This window comes from Caretta caretta, chromosome 13 (assembly GCF_965140235.1).
Source record: "Caretta caretta isolate rCarCar2 chromosome 13, rCarCar1.hap1, whole genome shotgun sequence".
Lineage (NCBI taxonomy): Eukaryota > Metazoa > Chordata > Testudines > Cheloniidae > Caretta > Caretta caretta.
The window spans coordinates 42,916,382-42,940,411 of NC_134218.1; the positions used below are offsets into that span (position 1 = coordinate 42,916,382).

The following is a 24,030-nucleotide window of genomic DNA, read 5'->3' on the forward strand; positions in this document are numbered from 1 at the left end:
TCCACCATGATTTCAACAATTTCCATCCCACCATCCCACCACCATCCCACCACCTCAGCCTGGTCCAGTCCACGCAAGAGATCCACTTCCTGGACACTACAGTGCTAATAAACGATGGTCACATAAACACCACCCTATACCGGAAACCTACTGACCACTATTCCTACCTACATGCCTCCAGCTTTCACCCTGACCACACGATCCATTGTCTACAGGCAAGCTCTGCGATACAACCGCATTTGCTCCAACCCCTCAGACAGAGACAAACACCTACAAGATCTCTATCAAGCATTCTTACAAATACAATATCCACCTGTGGAAGTGAAGAAACAGATTGATAGAGCCAGAAGAGTTCCCAGAAGTCCCCTACTACAGGACAGGCCTAACAAAGAAAATAACAGAACGCCACTAGCCGTCACCTTCAGCATTATTAAGGATCTACAACGTGTCCTGAAGGATGACCCAACACTCTCACAAATCCTGGGAGACAGGCCAGTCCTTGCCTACAGACAGCCCCCCAACCTGAAGCAAATACTCACCAGCAACCACATACCACACAACAGAACCACTAACCCAGGAACCTATCCTTGCAACAAAGCCAGTTGCCAACTGTGCCCACATATCTATTCAGGGGACACCATCACAGGGCCTAATAACATCAGCCACACTATCAGAGGCTCGTTCACCTGCACATCCACCAATGTGATCTATGCCATCATGTGCCAGCAATGCCCCTCTGCCATGTACATTGGTCAAACTGGACAGTCTCTACGTAAAAGAATAAATGGACACAAATCAGATGTCAAGAATTATAACATTCATAAACCAGTCGGAGAACACTTCAATCTCTCTGGTCACGCAATTACAGACATGAAAGTTGCTATATTACAACAAAAAAACTTCAAATCCAGACTCCAGCGAGAAACTGTTGAATTGGAATTCATTTGCAAATTTGATACAATTAACTTAGGCTTGAATAGAGACTGGGAGTGGCTAAGTCATTATGCAAGATAACCTATATCCCCTTGTTTTTTCCTCCCCCCCCCCCAGACGTTCTTGTTAAACCCTGGATTTGTGCTGGAAATGGCCCGCCTTGATTATCATACACAATGTAAGGAGAGTGGTCACTTTAGATAAGCTATTACCAGCAGGAGAGTGGGGTGGGAGGAGGTATTTTTTTCATGCTTTGTGTGTATATAAAAAGATCTTCTACACTTTCCACAGTATGCATCCGATGAAGTGAGCTGTAGCTCATGAAAGCTTATGCTCAAATAAATTGGTTAGAATAGAATAGAATGTCCCCTTTGTCTGTTCATCTCTGGACTGTAGGATCTTCAAGCCAGACATTTGCTATTTCCATGTTCAGCACCAGCACAGTGAGACCCTGACCCCAAGTGGCATTACAATGATAGAAATATACACCACTCCTAATGACTGTGAGTCATGGAGGCTGTGGAAGGAAGGGTGAGCATTGCAGCTCTAGGATGACAGGTCTTTTTGTTTCAGTAACTCACTGGCATTATTTCTCTCCCCTACCCCAGGAATGAGTCCTCCGTGGGGCGGGTCAACCATACTGTGGTGACTCATTTCATCCTTTTAGGGATCCCCAACACCAGCAGCCTCCAGACCATCCTATTCATCACCTTCTTAGCCTTCTATCTCTGCACTCTGCTGGGCAACCTGCTCATCTTATTAGCCATCCTCGCTGACCCCCGTCTGCACACCCCTATGTATTTCTTCCTCTGCAACCTCTCCGTGCTGGACATCGGTTTTTCCTCCATCAGCACCCCTAAATTCCTGGCCAACCTCTGGGCCAAGAATAGAACCATCTCTCTGGGCGGGTGTATGTCCCAGGTCTTCTTCTACCACTTCCTGGGCAGCACCGAGTGCCTGCTCTACACAGTCATGGCCTACGACCGGTACGTGGCCATCTGCCACCCCCTGCGCTACCTGCTCATCATGAACCGGAGGGTGTGTGCCCTCCTGGCCGCCGGCACCTGGATCACCAGCTCCTTCCATGCCACCATCCTCACCAGCCTGACCTTCACGCTGCCCTACTGCGGGTCCAATGTGGTGGACTATTTCTTCTGCGACATCTTCCCAGTGGTCAAGCTGGCCTGTGCAGACACATACATCATTGAGACTGTGACCTTCACCAACACTGGCATGGTGCCCACGACCTGCTTCCTCCTCATCCTCGCGTCCTACGTCAGGATCGTCTATTCTGTCCTGAAGATAAACTCAGGCGAAGGGCGGCGCAAAGCAGCCTCCACTTGCGCCTCGCATCTGGTGGTGGTGACACTGTTCTTCGGGCCCTGCGCCCTGGTCTACACGCAGCCCCAGCTGAGCAAAGTGCTGGTGACCCCTGTGCAGATCTTCGGCAATGTGGTCACGCCCATGCTGAACCCGGCCATCTACACGCTGAGGAACAAGGAGGTGAAAGCAGCTCTGAGAAAACTGAGAGGGGGTCAAACGCCTGCACGTTGATATGCAGCAGCTGCAGGAGTAGCATGTGCGTCTGCTTGGAAATACATCGACAAATACATCTCCATGGCGGCTCTGTGGCTCTTGTGAACGTCTCTGTCTCTCCCCATCCCCACACAGCCCCATCTATCTATGTGGATCTCTACCAGTCATAGAAATGCTCCTAATATACTGAGCTGTCTTTGACATGCTGTAAGGCTGATCTTTTCCAAGCTGCCGGAGGGACAGGCACACTCAGCCTATATTCAAATTAATAAGAGTTGGAGATCCAATTTTGTAGAGGACTTACAAAGTCTTGGCCTTATTACACAGCTCTACAGAGCTCAAACTCTTTAAGTCTATCATTATCAGGCAGGTTTTCTACTCCTTCAATTATTCTCATGGTTCTTTTCTGAACCCTCTCCAATTTATCAGCACCCGTCTGGAATTGTGAACAGCAGAACGGAACACAATATTGCATCAGCGGTCACACCAGTGCCAAACAGGGAGCTAAAATCACCTCTCTGCTCGTACTCGAGATTCCTCCTTTATGCATCCCAGGATCTCATTAGCTCTTCTGGCCCCAACGTTGCACTGTGAGCTCACGTTCAGCTGATTCTCCACCATGACCCGCAAATCATTTTCAGAGTCACGGCTCCCCAGAAGAGAGGCCCCAGTCCTATAAGAATAGCCCTGATTCTTCATTCCTAGATATAGGTGCGTACCTTTAACTGCATTAAAATGCACATTGTTTCCTTGCACCCCCTTAACCAGAGATCCTGATCCAGACTGGGGAGGAGGTTGAAGGAGCTATTCCAGGGTTGGGGTTCGGATGGACATCAATGGAGTTTTCCCAGGGCAAGGGAGAAACACACTGGTGTTAGTCTAGGGTTAGTGTTAGGGAAAAGGCCAAAGGAATTCTGCTCAGATTGAAGTAGGGCAGCTGAGTTACGCTAGTGTTCTCATGACGGATGAAGTCAATAAAGTTACCTAGGGTTTGGGTGAGGCAGGAAGTGAATACATTAATGCCAGATTTCATGAGAGCTAGGCAGGAAATTAGGAGGATGACATAATCTCTTTGGGGCTCAGTTCCTCACCTGAGACACTGCTAAAAATTATTCCCTTCTCCCAACCATTTCTCTGGTAATCCCTTCGGGGCAGGGGCTGTCTCTCGCTGTGTGTCTTTGCAGCACCCCTTGCATGTGAGCCTCCAGGCCTTCCATACGACAGAAATAATAATGTATTTTTCTGACTTATCACTGTGATACCCTGACACCCCAATATTCACCACTGTCATGTAATTAGGACATGTTTTGCATGAAGTATGCTTTGTAAGTTATCATTCTAAAAGTCTTGATCTGCTAGACATTAATATCTCATTGAATTGTATGTGCTTTCTTTGTATGTGAAGTTATGAAGTTTGCCTATGTTTGTGCTACTGAAACTGAAACAAGAAGACTTTCAGGTACAACAGTGAAAAGGCCAAATAAAGTTAATGGCTCAGGGAGGAAATGCACAAGCACAAGGATTTCCCCAGGAACTGCGTACAATAGAAACCTCTCAGAGACAGCACTGCCCAATGGGAACTGTTTGAGCCAGGTCACAGCAAAAGAGCTTTCCAGCAAGTGGGAAGAAGCTATAGAAGGGGGGAAATGGCATCATGATGGTATCTCACTTTCCCTACAACAAGTCACGTGGAAACACCCGAAGAACAAAGACAGAATAGGGGGAAGTGATGGTCCCAGGCTAAGGGATTTCTAGCCTATGTATGAAAACGTGGGAAACCCAAGCTGCAAAGCCTAGGCAGCTTATGCCTTAAAAATCTGCCAGCCTGCTTGTCTCTCAGGGTGAGAATTTGCTAAATCATATCCTACCAATCTAGTGTGTTAACTCAGTTTGCGGTTTGTTTATTTAGTAGGTAATCTGCTTTGACCTGTTTGCTATCCCATTTAATCACTTAAAATATATCTTCTGTAGTTAATAAACGTATTTGTGCTTTCTCTAAAACCAGTTTGTGGAATTCATAACACCAGGGTGGGCGGGTGGGGGGAGTGTGCATGTCTTCCTCCACATTGAGGGAGGGAGTGGATTTCATGAGCTTATGCTGTACCGTTCTCTGTGCAGCACAAGACAATACCATTTTGCGTTTACATACCAGAGGGGGTGTGAACTTGGTTGCTGGCAATTCCCTAGCTGAATATTCCCACGCAGAGCTGATTTCAGTGTCTGTGTCTTTCTGCAGCTGGATGTGTCCCTACCTGTGTGTGTTCTGGAGGAGGTTTGAGGGCCTGGCTCAGCAAGACAGTGTAAGGGAAACCAGGCTGGTGGAACTGGCAGGCTCAGTGGTACCCCATCAGGTGGCACTCTGGAGCGGGGGACAACCTGTCACAATCACTAACTCCTAGGCCATGGGATTTAACCTTGTGCCTTGAAATGAAAAAATAATAAAAGAAATAAAATGAAAGGAACCTGGGGTAGATAACATCTCCCTGCAGAACAGTGCAAGTGAGCCCAGCATCCCGGCACTAAAAAAAGCCCTGACTCGGGGGGAAGAGCACCCCCTACAGAATTGCCTCCACCACTCCCTGCACTTCAGCGCCCACTTTGAACTGCTGGGGTTCATCCTGAATTTTCTCTGTTGTTTCTTTGCATTGGTCGAGGGAACCAATTTCCAACAAGACACAAATCCAGACTATGTGCCTGAGATAAGAAAACCTGGAATGGAAGATCAGTGCACAAATTGTGCACATTGATTTTAAAAAACAAAGTACATTCTGATGGACAATGGGAAAACTCCATTGACTTCCAAGCCATGGGCACTGGACGCAGGGTTGCCAACTTTCTAATCGCACAAAACTAAACACCGCTTGTCCTTGCCCACTACTCCACCCCTTCCTCAAGGCCCCGCCCCTGCCCCACATCTTCTATGAGGCCCCACCCCTGCTCGCTCCATCCCCCTTCCCTCTGTCACTCACTCTCCCTCACCTTCATTCACTTTCACCGGGCTGGGGCACAGTGTTGGGGTGCAGGAAGCGGTGAGCCCTCTGGCTGGGGGTGCGGACTATGGGGTGGGACTGGGAATGAGGGGTTTGGGGTGCTGGAGAGGGCTCTGGGCTGGGGCAGGGGGTTGGGGGGTGTCATAAATATAAAGGGAAATGTAACCACCTTTCTGTATACAGTGCTATAAAATCCCTCCTGGCCAGAGGCAAAACCCTTTCACCTGTAAAGGGTTAAGAAGCTAGGATAACCTCGCTGGCACCTGACCAAAATGACCAATGAGGGGACAAGATACTTTCAAATCTGGAGGGGGGGAGAGCAAAGGGTCTGTCTGTCTGTGTGATGCTTTTGCCGGGAACAGATCAGGAATGCAGCCTTACAACTCCTGTAAAGTTAGTAAGTAATCTAGCTAGAAAATGCATTAGATTTTCTTTTGTTTAATGGCTTGTAAAATAAGCTGTGCTGGAGGGAATGTATCTTCCTGTTTTTTTGTCTTTTTGTAACTTAAGATTTTGCCTAGAGGGATTCTCTATGTTTTGAATCTGATTACCCTGTAAGGTATTTACCATCTTGATTTTACAGAGGTGATTCTTTTACCTTTTCTTTAAATAAAATTCTTCTTTTAAGAACCTGATTTTTCATTGTTCTTAAGATCCAAGGGTTTGGGTCTGTGTTCACCTGTACCAATTGGTGAGGATATTATTATCAAGCCTTCCCCAGGAAAGGGAGTGTAGGGCTTGGGGGGGGATATTTTGGGGGAAGACATCTTCAAGTGGGCTCTTTCACTGTTCTTTATTAACACGCTTGGTGGTGGCAGCATACGGTTCAAGGACAAGGCAAAGTTTGTAACTTGGGGAAGTTTTTAACCTAAGCTGGTAAGAATAAGCTTAGGGGGTCTTTCATGCAGGTCCTCACATCTGTACCCTAGAGTTCAGAATGGGGGATGAACCTTGACAGGGGATGAGGACTCTGTCTGGGGGTGTGGACACTCAGGTGGGACCAGAGATGCGGGGTTTGGGGTGCAGGAGGGGTCTCCAGGCTTGGACAGGGGGTTGGAGTGTGTGTGGGGGAGTGAGGGCTCTGGCTGGGTGTCTGGGATCTGGGGTGGAGTTGGGGATGAGGAGTTTGGGGTAGAAAGTTGGGGTGCAGGATGGGTTTGGGGTGTGGGGTCCTGGCAGCGCTTGCCACGGATCCCAGGAGGAAGACACAGGCCCTAGGTGCATGGACAGCGAGGGAGGCTCTGCGTGCTGCCCTCACACCCGAAGGCACTGCCCCTGCAACTCCCATTGGTTGCAGTTCATGGCCAATGGGAGCTGTGGAACTGGCACTAGGGGTGGGGGCTGTGCATGGAGCTTCCCTGGCCACACATGTGCCTAGGGGCCACAAGGACCTGGTGGCCATTTCCAGCAGCCATGCAGAGCTCGGGCAAGCAAGGAGCCTGCCTTCGCCTGGAGCCCCCTGGGTGCTGACGGGAGCTGCCAGGACCCATTTTCGACTGGGCGTTCTGGTCAAAAACTGGGTGCCTTGCAACCCTAACTAGATGGCCATAGAGGGAGAAGCAGGGAAAGCAGGTGACTATAATATTTTGTAACTGAGAACTGTATCAATTCAACAGACTTACATTTAAAGAGTCCATGGGAATTATTTGCCAACCATTATCTTGTAGACAAGACAAAGGCCTGGGACACAGGAGATCTGCGTTCCAGTACAGGCTCTATAGTAGACTCTGTATTTGACCTTAAGTAATTCACTAAATCTCTTCGTGCCTCAGTTTCCCCATCTGTTATACATGAAAAATTAAATCCTTGGTCACTCGCAGCGATGAAATGTGTATCACATTCAGTTGGGGACTGTTTCTTTCTGTCTTTGCTGGGTGTGGCACAAAGCAGCCTACGCCTCAGTTCCAAAATGTAGGTCCTACCATAATACCCATGATAATACTAGTGATAATAGAAATTAAAATAGTCAAATGCAGATCCAGCTCCGGGGTACGTGGCAAAGACACACAGAACCCAGTTGATGCAGCCAAGAGTAAATTCTGAGCCTGGCTCCCAGCGCAGTGAGAAGGCCCAGCCTGGGGGCTCATTAGAAATGTTGACATTTTAATTGATCCCAGGGGCCATTGCACCCTGTGGGATGCTCTGACTGGGCTGGGGATAACACTTCTACAGAGAATAATTATACCCTCTGCCTTCTGCCTCTTCATCCTGGCTCCCAAGTAAGACGCCCACCCGAGGTGGAGCAGGAAATGATCACGACTAGAGGAATCACAAGAGGCCTTATTAAAACTGCAATGCTGGGCTACAGCAAATGGATGGAGGAGGTAATTGCTGGAACCCCCCTAATCCAGCCCTGTCTCTCTCACATCCCTCTCTGTGCAGGGGTCTGTGGATTTGTCCACGCTACAGAGCTTCCCAGCGACGTAGCCAACCCCCACCAGCCCCTTAGTGTAGATGCACAGTAGAGGTACAAGACGAGGCTTGTGTCTATTCCATTTACCTGGCTAGTGAAGGAGCAGCTTTGGTTCAGTTAAATCAGCCGTAATCCTCTAAAGGCCCTTCCTCCGAACCTGGACTATGCAAAGGGGAGGGTCTGATGTTATTGACTTGAACTGGGACTGTATAGAACATTGTTGCAACCAAGGTCCTGTAGTGGCACCAAATCTTGCATAAAGGGAGTCAAATAAGGTGTCTAAGACAAGGTTATGGTTTGGCCGTTATGATTATGCTATCTGTATGCATGTATCATTTTTCTATTTAAAGTTGTAAGTATTGGCTCTGTACTGTCTGTATTTCAAACTTGTGCTGTGCTTCTGGGGGACACCCCAGACAATGTGACATCAGCTCTGCCTAGCCTGCTGGATGGCCCATTAAGGACCATCAGCTATTCAACTGACCCATTGAGAGAATGCAAATATGCCTTGCGACTCAGCAAGGCATGCAGGGACATGTCTATGGACAGAACTCTGAGGGTTTTCCAGGCCATATGATGGGCAGCTTGTCCTTGGGACAAAAGAAGAAAGACCACACGGCAAGAGAATATAAAAAGCTGCTGCAGCTTCTCCATCTTGTCTTCAGTCCTGCTTCCTACCTCTGGAGGGACTTTGCTACCCTGAAGCTTTGAACCAAGGACTGAAAGACCCATCCCAGCTGGGGATGTTCTCAAGAGACTTGATCTGAACCTGCAGCCTATTCCACCACTGCGACAAGCCTGAACCAAGAACTTTGCCATGACTGTATGTAATTGATTCCATTTAACCCATTCTAGCTCTCATCTCTATCTTTTTCCTTTTATGGATAAACCTTTAAATTTTAGATTCTAAAGGATTGGCAACAGCATGATTTGTGGGTAAGATCTAACTTGTATATTGTCCTGAGTCTGGGGCTTGGTCCTTTGGGATTAAGAGAACCTTTTTTCTTTTACTGGGGTATTGGTTTTCCTAACCATCTGTCCCCATAACAAGTGGCACTGGTGGTGATACTGGGAAACGGGAGTGTCGAAGGGAATTGCTTGTGTGACTTGTGGTTAGCCACTGGGGTAAAACCAAAGTCTGCTCTGTCTGTCTGGTTTGGTTTGCCTTAGAGGTGGAAAAACCCCAGTCTTGGGCTGTAACTGCCCTGCTTGAAGCAGTTTGTCCTGAATTGGGACTCTCCGTGCGGTCCCGCCAGAACCAGCCTCGTTACAGAGGGTAAGAGAACACGCGCGAGGCCCAGAAAGATGCAGAGTGACATTCAACCCAATGAGAAGAGGAGGGATGGCATAGATAATCCTTCCTATGCTTGGGTTAATTTAGATTAACCTGAAAGGCAGAGTCTGCCTCACTCTGTGTCTGAGCTGCACCCAGAACAACAGTACCAGGATCTTGCTGGAGTTGGGGGCTGCTGTACTGTGCTGCCAAAAATAACTCAATGCTCCTCTTGGAGTCTCTACTGTACTGCAAAAAGTGATGAGAACTGGTGCACAGGACGTATGCTGCCCTCTGTCTGCACAGGGTTGTATTCATACAGTATGTGGCTATCTATGAATTTCAGGGGTGAATTTCACCAGTGCATGGATACAATCTTGTGCACACAGAGACACAGAGAAGGGGGCAGGGGAACAGCAGGGGATACAAACCAAGGACAAAGCTCTGTTGGCTTCTGAGGCCTCCAGATGAACCTCTGGCCCAGTTTACGCCTATTTCACACCCTGGGGGGAATTCTCTGCCTTGTGTCACATCGCAGGAGAACCTAGAGGAACATGAACATCCCCTCCCCCCTCACAATGTCTGGGTTAGATTCTCAGCTGGTAGAAATCTACGCAGCTCCCTTCAGTCCAATGGCATTACTCCTGATTTACACCAGGGTGTGTGGCTGAGAGAGGAAACAGCCCCAGGGAATCCAATGGAGTTCCCCAGGAGTCAGGTCAGGGGGAGAGAGAGCAGAATCTGGACCCTGGTGGAGCTGGGGATCTGGCCTTTTCAGTTCCATGGCGCTACACTTACTGATGCCCGCGGAGGGCTTGGTCCCGGGGGTCTATGAGCGTTCTCTCAAATGATGCAAAATCTCCATTAATTGGCGACTCTGCTGCGGTCTCAGTCTGGAAGCCTGGTGGGGATTCAGAACCCTGGTCCCGAAGGGCCCGAAGAGGATTTAACGACCACGGAGAGCCATAAGGAGGCTGGAAGCTGTGGGGTGATACGCTGCGGGCAGCCCTGGCTAGCTTCAGAGCGGATTAGGTCTCCGGGTTGGATACCAAGAGCCCAGGCTGTGCACCTCTCCTGGGCGATGGGCCGTTTGGGATAAGAAAGCTGGATGGTGCTACAGGAATCACGGCCGGGGACAGAAAGGAAGAATTCCAGGCAGCTGGATCGGCCTTTCCCAATGCAGCCAGTGTAAGACTCCTACTTTGGTAAAGTTCCCTCGGTCTCTGCCTGTCTCTGAATCTGTCAGTCTCTGTCTCGCTCAGAGGGAGATGACGTCAGCCAAATATTTTCTTTAGAGAGAAATCGATCCAGCCCTGTATCCATCCTTCTCTGTGCAGTACCTGCCTGCCTGTCTGTCTGTCTGTGGTGTATCTATCCTTTATCTCCCTCTCTCCATGTGTTATATCCCCAACCTGCCAGCGTTTCCCCTTCAGCTCTGCCTCTCCTGCTCAGGGAAAACTCCCTAGCAAAACCCAAACAGGGTCTCTGTTATTGTCCTTTAAATCTCACCTTAAAAATCCCTCTGGCATGTTATCCACAGAGCCGAGCCTGCTGATCACGGCCGAGCAGAGACAGGCTGTGGCCAGGGGTGCTGGAAAAATTTGTGTAGCGGAGATGCTGAGAGCCACTGAACCAAACTGTGAACCCTGAGTATGAGGGAAACCACGTTCAACCAGGGGGTGCTGCTGAACCCCCAGCACCCCGAGTTCCAGCACTTATGGCTGTGGCTATTCTGCTTCTCATTCTCTCTTTTTCCTTCTCTCTCTAACCCCAATAAAGCCCCAATCAATACACATAATTAACAAAGCTGGGGCAATTCTTCACCACATTCATTGGTTTGTAATTTCCATCCTCGTCCTCTTCCTTAACACAAACACATAGCAGCCAGTGCGTTTATAACAACAAAACCCTACCAAAACAATCACTCCACTGCACACACGGCTATCCCTCTGCGGAGAGCATGAGGGAGAGACCAAACTATATATGACAAATGCTGGCCACAAAAGGAAAGCTCAAAGGTACTGTGGTGACAGAGGTGGGGAAAGGGCTTAGACAGAACAGAATTGAAGACATTGGAATAGGACAGGAAAGAGGAAAAGAAACTGGAATGGACTAGAATAGAATAGAAAATACGTCCCCTTTGTTCCTCTCTGAACTGTAGGATCTTCAAGGCAGACATTTTCTCTTGCCATGTTCAGCACCAGCACAGTGAGACCCTGACCCCAAGTGCCATTACAATGATAGAAATATACACCGCTCCGAATGACTGTGAGTCATGGAGGCTGTGGAAGGAAGGGTGAGCATTGCAGCTCTAGGATGACAGGTCTTTTTGTTTCAGTAACTCACTGGCATTATTTCTTTCCCCTACCCCAGGAATGAGTCCTCCATGGGGCGGGTCAACCACACTGCGGTGACTCATTTCATCCTCTTAGGGATCCCCAACACCGATGGCCTCCAGACCATCCTCTTCGTCACCTTCTTAGCCTTCTACCTCTGCACCCTGCTGGGGAACCTGCTTATCTTATTAGCCATCCTCGCTGACCCCCGTCTGCACACCCCTATGTATTTCTTCCTCTGCAACCTCTCCGTGCTGGACATTGGTTTTTCCTCCATCAGTACCCCTAAATTCCTGGCCAACCTCTGGGCCAAGAATAGAACCATCTCTCTGGGCGGGTGCATGTCCCAGGTCTTCTTCTGGCACTTCCTGGGCAGCACCGAGTGCCTGCTCTACACCATCATGGCCTACGACCGGTACGTGGCCATCTGCCACCCCCTGCGCTACCTGCTCATCATGAACCGGAGGGTGTGTGCCCTCCTGGCCGCCGGCACCTGGATCACCAGCTCCTTCCACGCCACCATCCTCACCAGCCTGACCTTCACGCTGCCCTACTGCAGGTCCAATGTGGTGGACTCTTTCTTCTGTGACATCTTCCCGGTGGTCAAGCTGGCCTGTGCAGACACATACATCATCGAGACCGTGACCTTCACCAACACTGGCATGGTGCCCATGACCTGCTTCCTCCTCATCCTCTCGTCCTACATCAGGATCGTCTATTCCGTCCTGAAGATAAACTCGGCCAAAGGGTGGCGCAAAGCAGTCTCCACTTGCGCTTCGCATCTGGCAGTGGTGACACTGTTCTTCGGGCCCTGCGCCCTGGTCTACACGCAGCCCCAGCTGAGCAAAGTGCTGGTGACCCCTGTGCAGATCTTCAGCAACGTGGTCACGCCTATGCTGAACCCAACCATCTACACGCTGAGGAACAAGGAGGTGAAAGCGGCTCTAAGAAAACTGAGAGGGGGTCAAACGCCTGCACGTTGATATGCAGCAGCTGCAGGCATAGCATATGGGTCTGCTTGGAAATACCGAGCTGTCTTTGACATGCTGTGAGGCTGACATTTTCAAAGCTGCCTAAGAGACAGGCACAATCAGTCTGCACTACAGTTAGTAGAAATTGGAGATTCAAACCTTGAAGAGGACGTTGAAAATCTTGGCCTTATTACACAGCTCTACAGAGCTCGAACTCTTTAAGTCCATCATTATAAGGCAGGTTTTCTACTCCTTCAATTATTCTCATGGCTCTTCTCTGATTCCTCTCCAATGTGTCAACACCTGTCTGGAATTGTGAACAACAGAACTGGACAGAGTGTACCATCAGCGGTCACACCAATGGTAAAATCACCTCTCTGTTCATACTAAAGATTGCTCCTTTATATATCCCAGGGTCACATTAGGTCTTCTGGCCACAGCATCACACTGGGGGCTCACATTCAGCTAATTCTTCACCATGATCCCCCAATCTTTTTCAGAGTTGCTGCTCCTCAGGAGAGTGGCCCCCATCCTGTAAGCACAGCCTCGATTCTTTGTTCCCAGATATACACGCATATGTTTAGCTGCATTAAAATGCCACAAATCCAGACTTATGGTGCCTGAGAAAAGACAACCTGGAATGGGAGATCAGTGCACAAAATGTGTACATTGATTTTTAAAACCACTGTAGCTTCTGATGAATAATGGGAAAGCTCCATTGACCTCCAAACCATGGGCACTGGGCGGCCATAGAGGGAGACGCCAAGAGAGCCGGTGGCTATAGTATCTTGTAATTGAGAACTGTATCAATTCAACATACCTACATTTAAAGAGCCCATGGGAATTATTTGCAAACCATTATCTTACAAAAAGAAAAGGAGTACTTGTGGCACCTTAGAGACTAACCAATTGGTTAGTCTCTAAGGTGCCACAAGTACTCCTTTTCTTTTTGCGAATACAGACTAACACGGCTGTTCCTCTGAAACCTGTCATTATCTTACAGTTACGACAAAGGCCTGGGACACAGGATATCTAGGTTCCAGTACAGGCTCCATAGAAGATTCTGTATTTGACCTTAAGTAACTCACTACATTGCTTTGTGCCTCAGTTTCCCCATCCATTATACATGTGTAACCTAGAGCTACTGAGACCACTGAGAGAGAGAGATTAGTGAGGCTGCTTTACAGACTTAGCTAAGTGCCAGTTGACTTTTAGCTCATGTGGTAGAGGCTCATGCCTTTAGCTCCAAAGGTTCCCAGGTTCAATACTGCCTGTGACCCAGGTCTCTTGGCGTTACACGTGGATAATTAAATCCTCTGTCACTCTCAGCTATGAAATGTGGATCGCATTCAGGTGGGAACTGTGTCTATGTATCTGCGCTGCATGTTGCACAAAGGGACCCATGTCTCAGTTCCAGACTGTAGGTCCTACCATAATTCTACTATAACAATAGTGATAATACAAATTAAAATAGTCAAATGCAGTTCCGGCTCTGGTGTTCATGGTAATGACACATGGAACTCAGCTAAAGCAGTCAAGAGTAACTTCTGAGCCTGGCTCCCAGTGCAATGAGAAGGAACAGCCTAGGTACTCATTAGAAGGATCGACATTTTAATTAATCCTAGTGGCCATTGCACCCCGTTGGATACTCTGACTGGGCTGGGGATAACAGATCTACAAAGATTAATTATACCATCTCCTTCTGCCTCTTCATCCTGGCTCCCAAATAAGACGCCTACCAGAGGAAGAGCAGGAAATGATCGCGACTAGAGAAATTGCAAGGGGCCTTATTAAAACTGCGGTGCTGGGACACCAGCAAATGGATTGAGGAGATCATTGCTGGAAACCCCCTAATCCAGCCCTGTCTTTCTCATATCCCTCTCTGTGTGGTGTCTATGGATTTGTCCACACTGCAGAGCTTCCCAGCGAGGTAGCCAACCCCCGCCAGCCTCTTAGGGTAGATGCACAGTAGAGATGCCAGACGAGGCTTGAGTCTATTCTGCTTAGCTAGCTAGCGATGGAGCGGCTTTGGTTCAGTTAAATCAGCCATAATCCTCTAAAGGCCCTTCCTCCTGAAACCTGACTGTGCAAAGGGGAGGGTAAGAGAACATGCCCAAGACCCAGAAAGATGCAGAGCGATGTTCATCCCAATGACAAGAGGAGGGCTGGCATAGATAACATTTCCGCTGCTTGGGTTAGTTCATGAAGGCTGGTTCTGTGTCACTCTGTCTGAGTGGCACCCAGAACAATGGTGCTATGATCTACTCCTGGGGGAATTCTGTGCAAAAAAAATTAAAATTCTGCAGAAAAAAAAGAAAAACTGCACACAATATTTGAAAAACTCTGCATCTCCTGTCTGGGGTCGTACAGTATGGCCGGGAGGGACTGCTAATGCAGGAAGCTGGATCCTGGGAGAGGCAGCACCACATTCTTCTCCCCTTGGCTGCTGCATTTCCTGGGAGTAGAGCCCTGCGGATCAGCAGATACCGATTGCTATCCACTGATATCCTCATCTGCAGATAGAAATTTGCATCTGCGCAGGGCTCTACACACCAGTTTGAATTATTTATGATCATTTATTTCAAAATACCTGTAAGTAAGTATGTCTGTAACATAAAAAATGATTCAAGAAATGCTTTTTGACAAATAGATTCCTTACTAGGCATATTAATACAGAACTCTGAGTAATAATTCATTCAAACTACAGTATAGAACCATATTTTCCACACCCCTCAGAAGCAGTGCAAAGGCTTAGGGAAATCAGAGGTAATGGAGGAGCTGAGGAAGAGGGAAGTAAATTTCTGGGAAGAAGCCTAGGGGTGAACTTGGAGGGTTGTCAGATATTGGTGGGAAAAGTATGGAACAGGTATTTTTTGAGGGGAGGGGGTGGGGGGCGAGGAGAGATTGTTAGGGAGTTTCCCCCGTGCAGACCCTGGTTGACCCCTAGCCTCTCCCATTCAGCCAGGTACATCTTCCCTTTTGCCCATGTATCCTTGTACCCCCTGTCCACATGTGTCCCTCCACCCCTACCTCCATCCCCCTGTGGCACTGCACTCCATCCCCCTGTCCGTATGTGGCTCTGCACCCCGTCCCACAACACCATGTGGCTTTGTACCACCTCCCCTCTGTGGCTCTGTGCCTCCACTCCTATTCAGCCCCTGTCCCAGTCTGTCCTCTCCCAATAGCCCTCATGAGCCCCTGTCTGACCCCCCCAAGCCCACGCTGTCTGTCTTCACATAGCCCCTGTCTCCTGACCTGGCCCAACAGCTGATGCAAAGAAGGCAGGCTCTTTCTCTTTCCCCCCCCCCCGCCCCCGGTGGGGAGGTGGGCTTTGTTCTATCCCCACAGTACCCTCTGGTGGGCAAAAGGCAGAACTGCAGTAACATTTTGGCATAAGCTCTTTTCTGCACAAAAAATTAAAAATATGTGCAGCTCATTAAAGCTGAAGTAGAACAGAATTCCCCCAGGAGTAAAGCCTCGACTCCATCTTAACAATGAAAGCATGGTCAACCACCTCCATAATTGTACATATAACTAGGTCAAAAGAAACAGTTCAGAAATTAAAATATTTAACAATCTTTGCTATCTGTCATTTCACCAAAATGATGCAAAATCCAGTAATTGCTCATTAGGCTGATGCCTCTGCTACCACAGTCTTCCAGGAGCTTATCCCAAGAGTGAGTGAAGAAAGATAAAAGCACCTTCTTCTTCAAAGGTTTACTCTTTGTTTCAATTGTTTCATCCAGAACATGAGCACGGCAGGGTATGTGAAATCTCCGGCTCCAGGAAACAAACAAACCACTCCACAACGTGGATTAAAAAATACTTCACCTGTGCACAGGTAATCCCATAACTAACCACTGCAGAGGGTCTTACACGATTCTCTGAAGCACAGATTCACAGAAACGTAGTGCTGAAAGGGGCCTCAACAGGACATCTAGTCCAATCTCCCCACTCTGAGGCAGGGCCAAGTATATCTAGACCATCCCTGACAGGTGTTTGTCTAATCTCTTCTTAGAAACCTCCAATGATGGAGTTTCCACAGCCTACCTTGGAAGCCTGTTCCAGTCCTTAACGACCCTTATAGTTTGAAAGATACATCTGACAAAGTGGATTCCAGCCCACGAAAGCTTATGCCCAGATAAATTTGTTAGTCTTTAAGGTGCCGCAGGAAACTCCTCATTGTTTTTGCTGAAACAGACTAACACAGCTACCCTTCTGAAACTTGTCACCTTCCTGAAGTGTGATGCCCAGAACTGGGCACAGTACTCCAGCTGGGACTTTACCAGTTGTGAGTAGAGCAGGAGAATTACCTCCTATGTCTAACATACAACACTCCTGTTAATACACTCCGTCAAGGTTTCTCCCCCACTCTGAATGCTAGGGTACAGATGTGGGGACCTGCATGAAAACCTCCTAAGCTTATCTTTACGAGCTTAGGTCAAAAACTTCCCCAAGGTACAAAATATTCCACTCCTTGTCCTTGGATTGGCCGCTACCACCACCAAACAAATACTGGTTACTGGGGAAGAGCTGTTTGGAAACGTCTTTCCCCCCAAAATACTTCCCAAAACCTTGCACCCCACTTCCTGGACAAGGTTTGGTTAAAAGCCTCACCAATTTGCCTAGGTGACTACAGACCCAGACTCTTGGATCTTAAGAACAATGAACAATCCTCCCAACACTTGCACCCCCCCCCTTTCCTGGGAAATGTTGGATGAAAAGCCACACCAATTTGCATAGGTGACCACAGACCCAAACCCTTGAATCTGAGAACAATGAAAAAGCATTCAGTTTTCTTACAAGAAGACTTTTAATAGAAATAGGAGTAAATAGAAGTAAATAAATCCCCTCTGTAAAATCAGGATGGTAGATACCTTACAGAGTAATTAGATTCAAAACATAGAGAATCCCTCTAGGCAAAACCTTAAGTTACAAAAAAGATACACAGACAGAAATAGTTATTCTATTCAGCACAATTCTTTTCTCAGCCATTTAAAGAAATCATAATCTAACACATACCTAGCTAGATTACTTACTAAAAGTTCTAAGACTCCATTCCTGGTCTATCCCCGGCAGAAACAGCATATAAACAGACACACAGACCCTTTGTTTCTCTCCCTCCTCCCAGCTTTTGAAAGTATCTTGTCTCCTCATTGGTCATTTTGGTCAGGTGCCAGTGAGGTTACCTTTAGCTTCTTAACCCTTTACAGGTGAGAGGATTTTTTTTCTCTGGCCAGGAGGGATTTTAAAGGGGTTTACCCTTCCCTTTATATTTATGACAACCCCAGAATGATATTCGCCTTTTTTGCAACTGCATCACAATATAAACAGTGAGGTGGCAATGTTTGCAGAAAATACAAAGCAGACTGGGAAGAGTTACAAAGGGATCTCACAAAACTGGGTGACTGGACAATAAAATGGCAGATGAAAGTCAATGTTGAGAAATGCTAATGAAGTACATGGTGTAACCATGCCTCAGTGGGTCACAACTGAGAATACCAAATTCAGGACAAACTGCTGAGAAATAGGACAGATATACCCCCAAACTAATGGCTATCCCTCCATAAGATATACCAAAACCAAGAACAAAAGTAAACTTCTGTTTCACCACAGTGGCTAACAAGAAGTCATAAAAGCGGTTTCCTTAGGTATTTTAGTCCTTGTATTACCACCGAAAACATTGGATTTAAAGATGAGTGGTTTTTAAAACTAATTTAATCAAATAAAAGGTTCTTCTGATCCCAAAGGACCAGTCATGCACCCAGGTGAATATATAATTCAGATTTCACCCAAAAATCACACTGATGCCAACCCTTTAGTATCTAACATCTAAAGATTTATTTATAGAAAGAAAGAAAGAAAGAAAGAAAGAAAGAAAGAAAGAAAGAAAGAAAGAAAGAAAGAAAGAAAGAAAGAAAGAAAGAAAGGTGAGAGTTAAAATTGGTCAAAGGAGTCAAATACATACAGTAATGGCAAAATTCTGGGTTCAGGCTTGTAACAGCAATGGAATAAACTGCTGGGTTAAGTCAAGTCTCTGGCTGCTTCCAAATCATTGGAAGGACCTCAGTCCTGTGGTTAGAATGCTCCCATTAGTATAAGTTCAAAGTCCAGAGGCTGGAGCAGAAAAGAGGCAAAATGGAGGTGTTTCCATTCCAAGATCTTTTATATCTTCTGCCATGTGGTGGGAAACCCATTGTTTCAAACAAAGCCCTCAGCAAAGCTAGTGGAAAATTAGGGGTGACAAGATAGTGTTCAGAGTCACATGTCCATGCATGAAGGTTTGGACACAGTAGAAGCCATTACCTATACCTCAAACAGCATGTTTGTAGAACAGTCCGTTCAGTGTAGATGGGCATCCCCATAGTCCATTGTCAGGTAAGTGTTTCTTCATGAGCGACTTAATTTGAATAGTCCCTCCAAAATGTGCTGACTAAATACCCTGTGGGCATTACCCCAGGAGCAAACATTTGAAACACAGGTATACAGCCAATGCTCATAACTTCAAATACAAAAATGATACATGCATACAGATAGCACAATCATAACCAGCAAATCATAAGCTTCTCATAGACATCTTAGATGTCACATTATATGCAAGGTTGTTGCAAATATATGTAAGCAGAGTCAGGATGAGCTCCACCGTGACATCTGGTGGTGAGGTGTGGCAAGTTGTGGAAAAGAACTTCAGGGGCTGATCTCATTCGCATAGGCACACCCACCCTGCCTAGAATGAGCCCACAGCTGCCCAAATGGTCAATTTGGCTGCTGTGGGATCCCCTGTTTCTCTGTCATTGGGGCAGGAAGAATAAATTGTTATTATCCTGATTATGTGAATCAAGGACAGTGGAACTGTACTTGGCCTTTGTTATAATGGAAGGACTCGCCATCAACTAAGTAGCACTTGCTAGGCAAGGGACATGGGTTCCAAAACTCAGTGAATTGAAAGAGGTTGAGGATAGGTGTTAATATGGGTCTTACATGTTAATTACACTGCCCTTTTCCTCTACTGTGGAATGCTAGAGCTAATTTTGCTTCTGTTATAAGTCTAGTTATAGGCTGCTGAGCTGAATTCACTTTGGGCTAATAGTGCACCAGCACTGAGGCTCCCCTACTACAAGCTGAAATCACAAAAGAGTGAAAATGACTAAGAGCTGAAATCACTGAGTGTTGTGTTCAGTAGTGGGAAAGCCTGAAGATATATTGCAGAGCAGTATGTGGGACAGCTGGAGCAGTTCATGGGGCAGCTGTGTGGAGCGGAGTGGCTGGTGGAGTGGACCAGTATGGGAGACAGTTGGAGCAGCTCACAGGGGGCTGGTAGAGCAGAGCAGAGCCCCATGGAGAGGTGGGGCAATCAGCTTTGGACCACATAAGGTGCCCCTTAACCCTCCCACCTCCACCCAGGTTAGGAGGTAAAAATCTGCAGATAAATTTTCATACTCTGGGGCTGCACTGACCAGGGGCAGAGATTTTTGGGTTGTTGGACTTCTGGGACTTTGGGTAACTTTTGGGTTGCTGGACTCAAGAACCAAAGGGAAAGGACATGGCCCAATTTGCTTGGGATGGGTTTTTGCTCATGGATTGTGTTATGAATCCTGTTGGTGGTGTTCCCCCAACATAATGCCACATTGTTTCTCTCTGTTATTAAAAGACTTTTGCTACACTCAGACTTGATGCTTGCGAGAGGGAAAGTATTGCCTCTTGGAGGCGCCCAGCGGGGGTGGTATATATTTATCCCAGGTCACTGGGTGGGGTATCAAGCCAGTTTTGCATTGTGTTATTGTAATGGAACCCCTAGATACTGAACCTGGCCCTTGTTGCTGCCAACTCTGATGGGCAGAAGGGTTACATTTATAACAGTGGTTGCAACAATGATTTATATGGTCATATGGTCATATTTGGATCAGATAACTTCACATATAGAATCCCAACTATACATACAGAATGATGGGGTCTAAATTAGCTGTTACCCATCAAGAAAGAGATCTTGTAGGCATTGTGGATAGTTCTCTGCAAACATCCACTCAATGTGCAGAAGTTGTCAAAAAATCTAACAGAATGTTAGGAACCATTAGGAAAGGGATAGATAAGACCGAAAATAGATGCCCGCACTTTAAATACTGCATGCAGTTCTGGCTGCCTCATCTCAAAAAAGATATATTCGAATTGGAAAAGATACAGAAAAGGTAACAAAAATGATTAAGGGTATGAAACAGTTTCTGTACAAAAGATTGAAAAGACTGGGATTAACAAGGGATATAATAGAGGTCTATAGAATCAAGTATAGTGTGGAGAAAGTGAAATAGGAAATATTATTTACCCCTTCATATAATACAAGAACTAGGGGTTTGTGATGGGTTTGATCACAGAAAACCTCAGGGACTGCCACCTGATGTGTTGGAATTACCTCTGAGCCCATTTTCCCTGATGGCTTGGGACTCCAGAACCCTGCCTTGTCGAGCCAGACACACCCGCCTGCTCCAGCACAGACTCAGGGTCTGAACCATGCACCCCAAAGCTGCAGACTTAACTGAAAACCACTCCTGTCTCCAGCACCCAGACACCCAGCTCCCAATGGGATCCAAACCACATATAAATCCGTTTTACTCTGTATAAAGCATATACAGCATAAACTCATAAATTGTCCGCCCTGAATATCACTGATTACTGAGAGAGATGCACAGGTGTTAGCTCCTCCAGGTATTAATCACCTACACTGGGTTTACATTTATACAAATAGGATGACCACACTCAGTAGATTATCAGCTTTGTAATGATATCTTACAAGAGACCTTTTGCATGAAGCATATTCCAGTTACATTATATTCACACTCATTAGCATATTTTCATAACATCATATAGAGTGCACGGTCACACCCTCCTCCTGAACTTACTACCAGAGACTTGGACACTGTCCATGGCGGAGGCAGTATTCCTAAAATTCCAATTTGGGCTCCCCTCTGGGGCAGACACTCCTGTGTCCCCCAAAATGGAAGGTGAACCTGATACAGCTGTGGGCTCACAGCTACCAGCTATGATAGACCCTTCACTGGCCAGCAAAATTTCCCCCCTCCATTTTACTCAGGTTGGGTTTGCTTCCAACTACAGAATCCTTGGGGTCTGTTCCCACGGCAGCAGTTGCCAGGACCTCAACTTCCAGCTCCAGGATACACGTCTCTGTGCACCTCTTCCACTCCATTACAGCCAGCTCATGCTTCTGGGGCTCAATTTGTGCTTGTCTCTGGACCTCAATTTCTTTGTCTTTTCATAGAATCATAGAATATCAGGGTTGGAAGGGACCTCAGGAAGTCATCTAGTCCAACCCCCTGCTCAAAGCAGGACCAATCCCCAACTAAATCATCCCAGCCAGGGCTTTGTCAAGCCTGACCTTAAAAACTTCTAAGGAAGGAGATTCCACCACCTCCCTAGGTAACGCATTCCTGTGCTTCACCACCCTCCTCGTGAAAAAGTTTTTCCTAATATCCAATCTCCCCCACTGCAACTTGAGACCATTACTCCTTGTTCTGTCATCAGCTACCACTGGGAACAGTCTAGATCCATCCTCTTTGGAACAACCTTTCAGGTAGTTGAAAGCAGCTATCAAATCCCCCCTCATTCTTCTCTTCCTCAGACTAAACAATCCCAGTTCCCTCAGCCTTTCCTCATAAGTCATATGTTCCAGTCCCCTAATCATTTTTGTTGTCCTCCGCTGGACTCTTTCCAATTTTTCCACATCCTTCTTTTAGTGTGGGGCCCAAAACTGGACACAGTACTCCAGATGAGGCCTCACCAATGTCGAATAGAGGGGAAGGATCACGTCCCTCGATCTGCTGGCAATGCCCCTACATGTACATCCCAAAATGCCACTGGTCTTCTTGGGAACAAGGGCACACTGTTGATTCATATCCAGCTTTTCATCCACTGTAACCCCTAGGTCCTGTTCTGCAGAACTGCTGCCAAGCCATTCGGTCCCTAGTCTGTAGCGGTGCATGGGATTCTTCCGTCCTAAGTGCAGAACTCTGCACTTGTCCTTGTTGAACCTCCTCAGATTTCTTTTGGCCCAATCCTCTAATTTGTCTAGGGCCCTCTGTATCCTATCCCTACCCTCCAGCGTATCTACCACTCCTCCCAGTTTAGTGTCATCTGCAAACTTGCTGAGGGTGCAATCCACACCATCCTCCAGATCACTTATGAAGATATTCAACAAAACCGGCCCCAGGACCAACCCTTGGAGCACTCCACTTGATACCGGCTGCCAGCTAGACATGGAGCCATTGATCACTACCCGTTGAGCCCAACAATCTAGCCAACTTTCTATCCACCTTATAGTCCATTCATCTAGCCCATACTTCTTTAACTTGCTGGCAAGAATACTGTGGGAGACCGTGTCAAAAGCTTTGCTAAAGTCAAGGAACAACACGTCCACTGCTTTCCCTTCATCCACAGAGCCAGTTATCTCATCATAGAAGGCAATTATATTAGTCAGGCATGACTTGCCCTTGGTGAATCCATGCTGACTGTTCCTGATCACTTTCCTCTCCTCTAAGTGCTTCAGAATTGATTCCTTGAGGACCTGCCCCATGATTTTTCCAGGGACTGAGGTGAGGCTGACTGGCCTGTAGTTCCCAGGATGCTCCTTCTTCCCTTTTTTAAAGACGGGCACTACATTAGCCTTTTTCCAGTCGTCCGGGACCTCCCCCGATCGCCATGAACTCAGATAATGGCCAATGGCTCTGCAGTCACATCCTCCAACTCCTTTAGCACTCTCGGATGCAGCGCATCCGGCCCCATAGACTTGTGCTTGTCCAGCTTTTCTAAATAGTCCTGAACCACTTCTTTCTCCACAGAGGGCTGGTCACCTCCTCCCCATGCAGTGCTGCCTGTTAGGGGGCTTATTCCTTCACCCACTTACTTCCCTGGTCCTTCTCGCATGAACAGAGAGCAACAATAACCGAAGTCCAAAGGTGCAAACAATTCAATGTTTATTGGGGTGAACTTCCAGCAAGCATGATTCCAGTTTCCTCCCTTAGTATCCTCCTTCCCAGCTCTGACACCACAGAGCCTTACACCTGTGTCCCTGTTCCCATTCCTCCCCTTAGCCAAACATGATTCCAATTTCCTTACACCCATTCCCTGTTCCCATTTCCCCCTTTAGCAAAACATGATTCCAATTTCCCCACCCCCATTCCCTGTTCCCATCTCCCCCACCCACACCCCCGCCCACTTCCTGATTGACTGCAGACTATATAGTAAAACTTGAGTTCTGCTTAGCTATACCTTAACCAATCATTTTCCTGAAATTTAATTAAACAATCCTAACATGATTATGTAACCAATTATATCCCACCACCTTAATTAGTTTACACCCAGCAAAATTAATTACACAGCAGACAGGAACAATCTCAGAACCAGACAGAGATTATACAGACAAACAAAAGCAAAGTGGGAACTATAATGACAAAACAATACAGAAGTGAGGATTTCACATCCCAGCTATTGATAAGTGAGTTCTTGCCAGACAGGATGCTATCAAACTAAGTTTCCTTTTACATAGAATCATAGAATATCAGGGTTGGAA

The 24,030-nt window shown here is 47.1% G+C and overlaps 2 protein-coding genes across 2 annotated transcripts; both read left to right on the forward strand.

Moving 5' to 3' along the window:
• Positions 1 to 1,405: 1,405 nt before the first annotated feature.
• On the forward strand, positions 1,406 to 2,487 carry LOC125629011 (olfactory receptor 10D3-like). The gene is made up of 2 exons (XM_048834283.1): positions 1,406 to 1,464; positions 1,542 to 2,487. The coding sequence occupies exons 1-2, from the start codon at positions 1,406 to 1,408 to the stop codon at positions 2,485 to 2,487; spliced, it is 1,005 nt and encodes a 334-aa protein (XP_048690240.1).
• Positions 2,488 to 11,531: 9,044 nt separating this feature from the next.
• On the forward strand, positions 11,532 to 12,464 carry LOC125629010 (olfactory receptor 10D3-like). Its single transcript, XM_048834282.2, has one exon. The coding sequence runs from the start codon at positions 11,532 to 11,534 to the stop codon at positions 12,462 to 12,464; it is 933 nt and encodes a 310-aa protein (XP_048690239.2).
• Positions 12,465 to 24,030: the final 11,566 nt, after the last annotated feature.

Excerpts from the sequence above, each read along its gene's own strand:
- LOC125629011 (XM_048834283.1), top strand. The coding sequence starts at position 1,406 with ATGATAGAAATATACACCACTCCTAATGACTGTGAGTCATGGAGGCTG. Across the intron at positions 1,465-1,541 it reads TGGAGGCTGTGGAAGGAAGG|GAATGAGTCCTCCGTGGGGC; the intron begins GTGAGCATTGCA and ends CCCCTACCCCAG.
- LOC125629010 (XM_048834282.2), top strand. The coding sequence starts at position 11,532 with ATGGGGCGGGTCAACCACACTGCGGTGACTCATTTCATCCTCTTAGGG.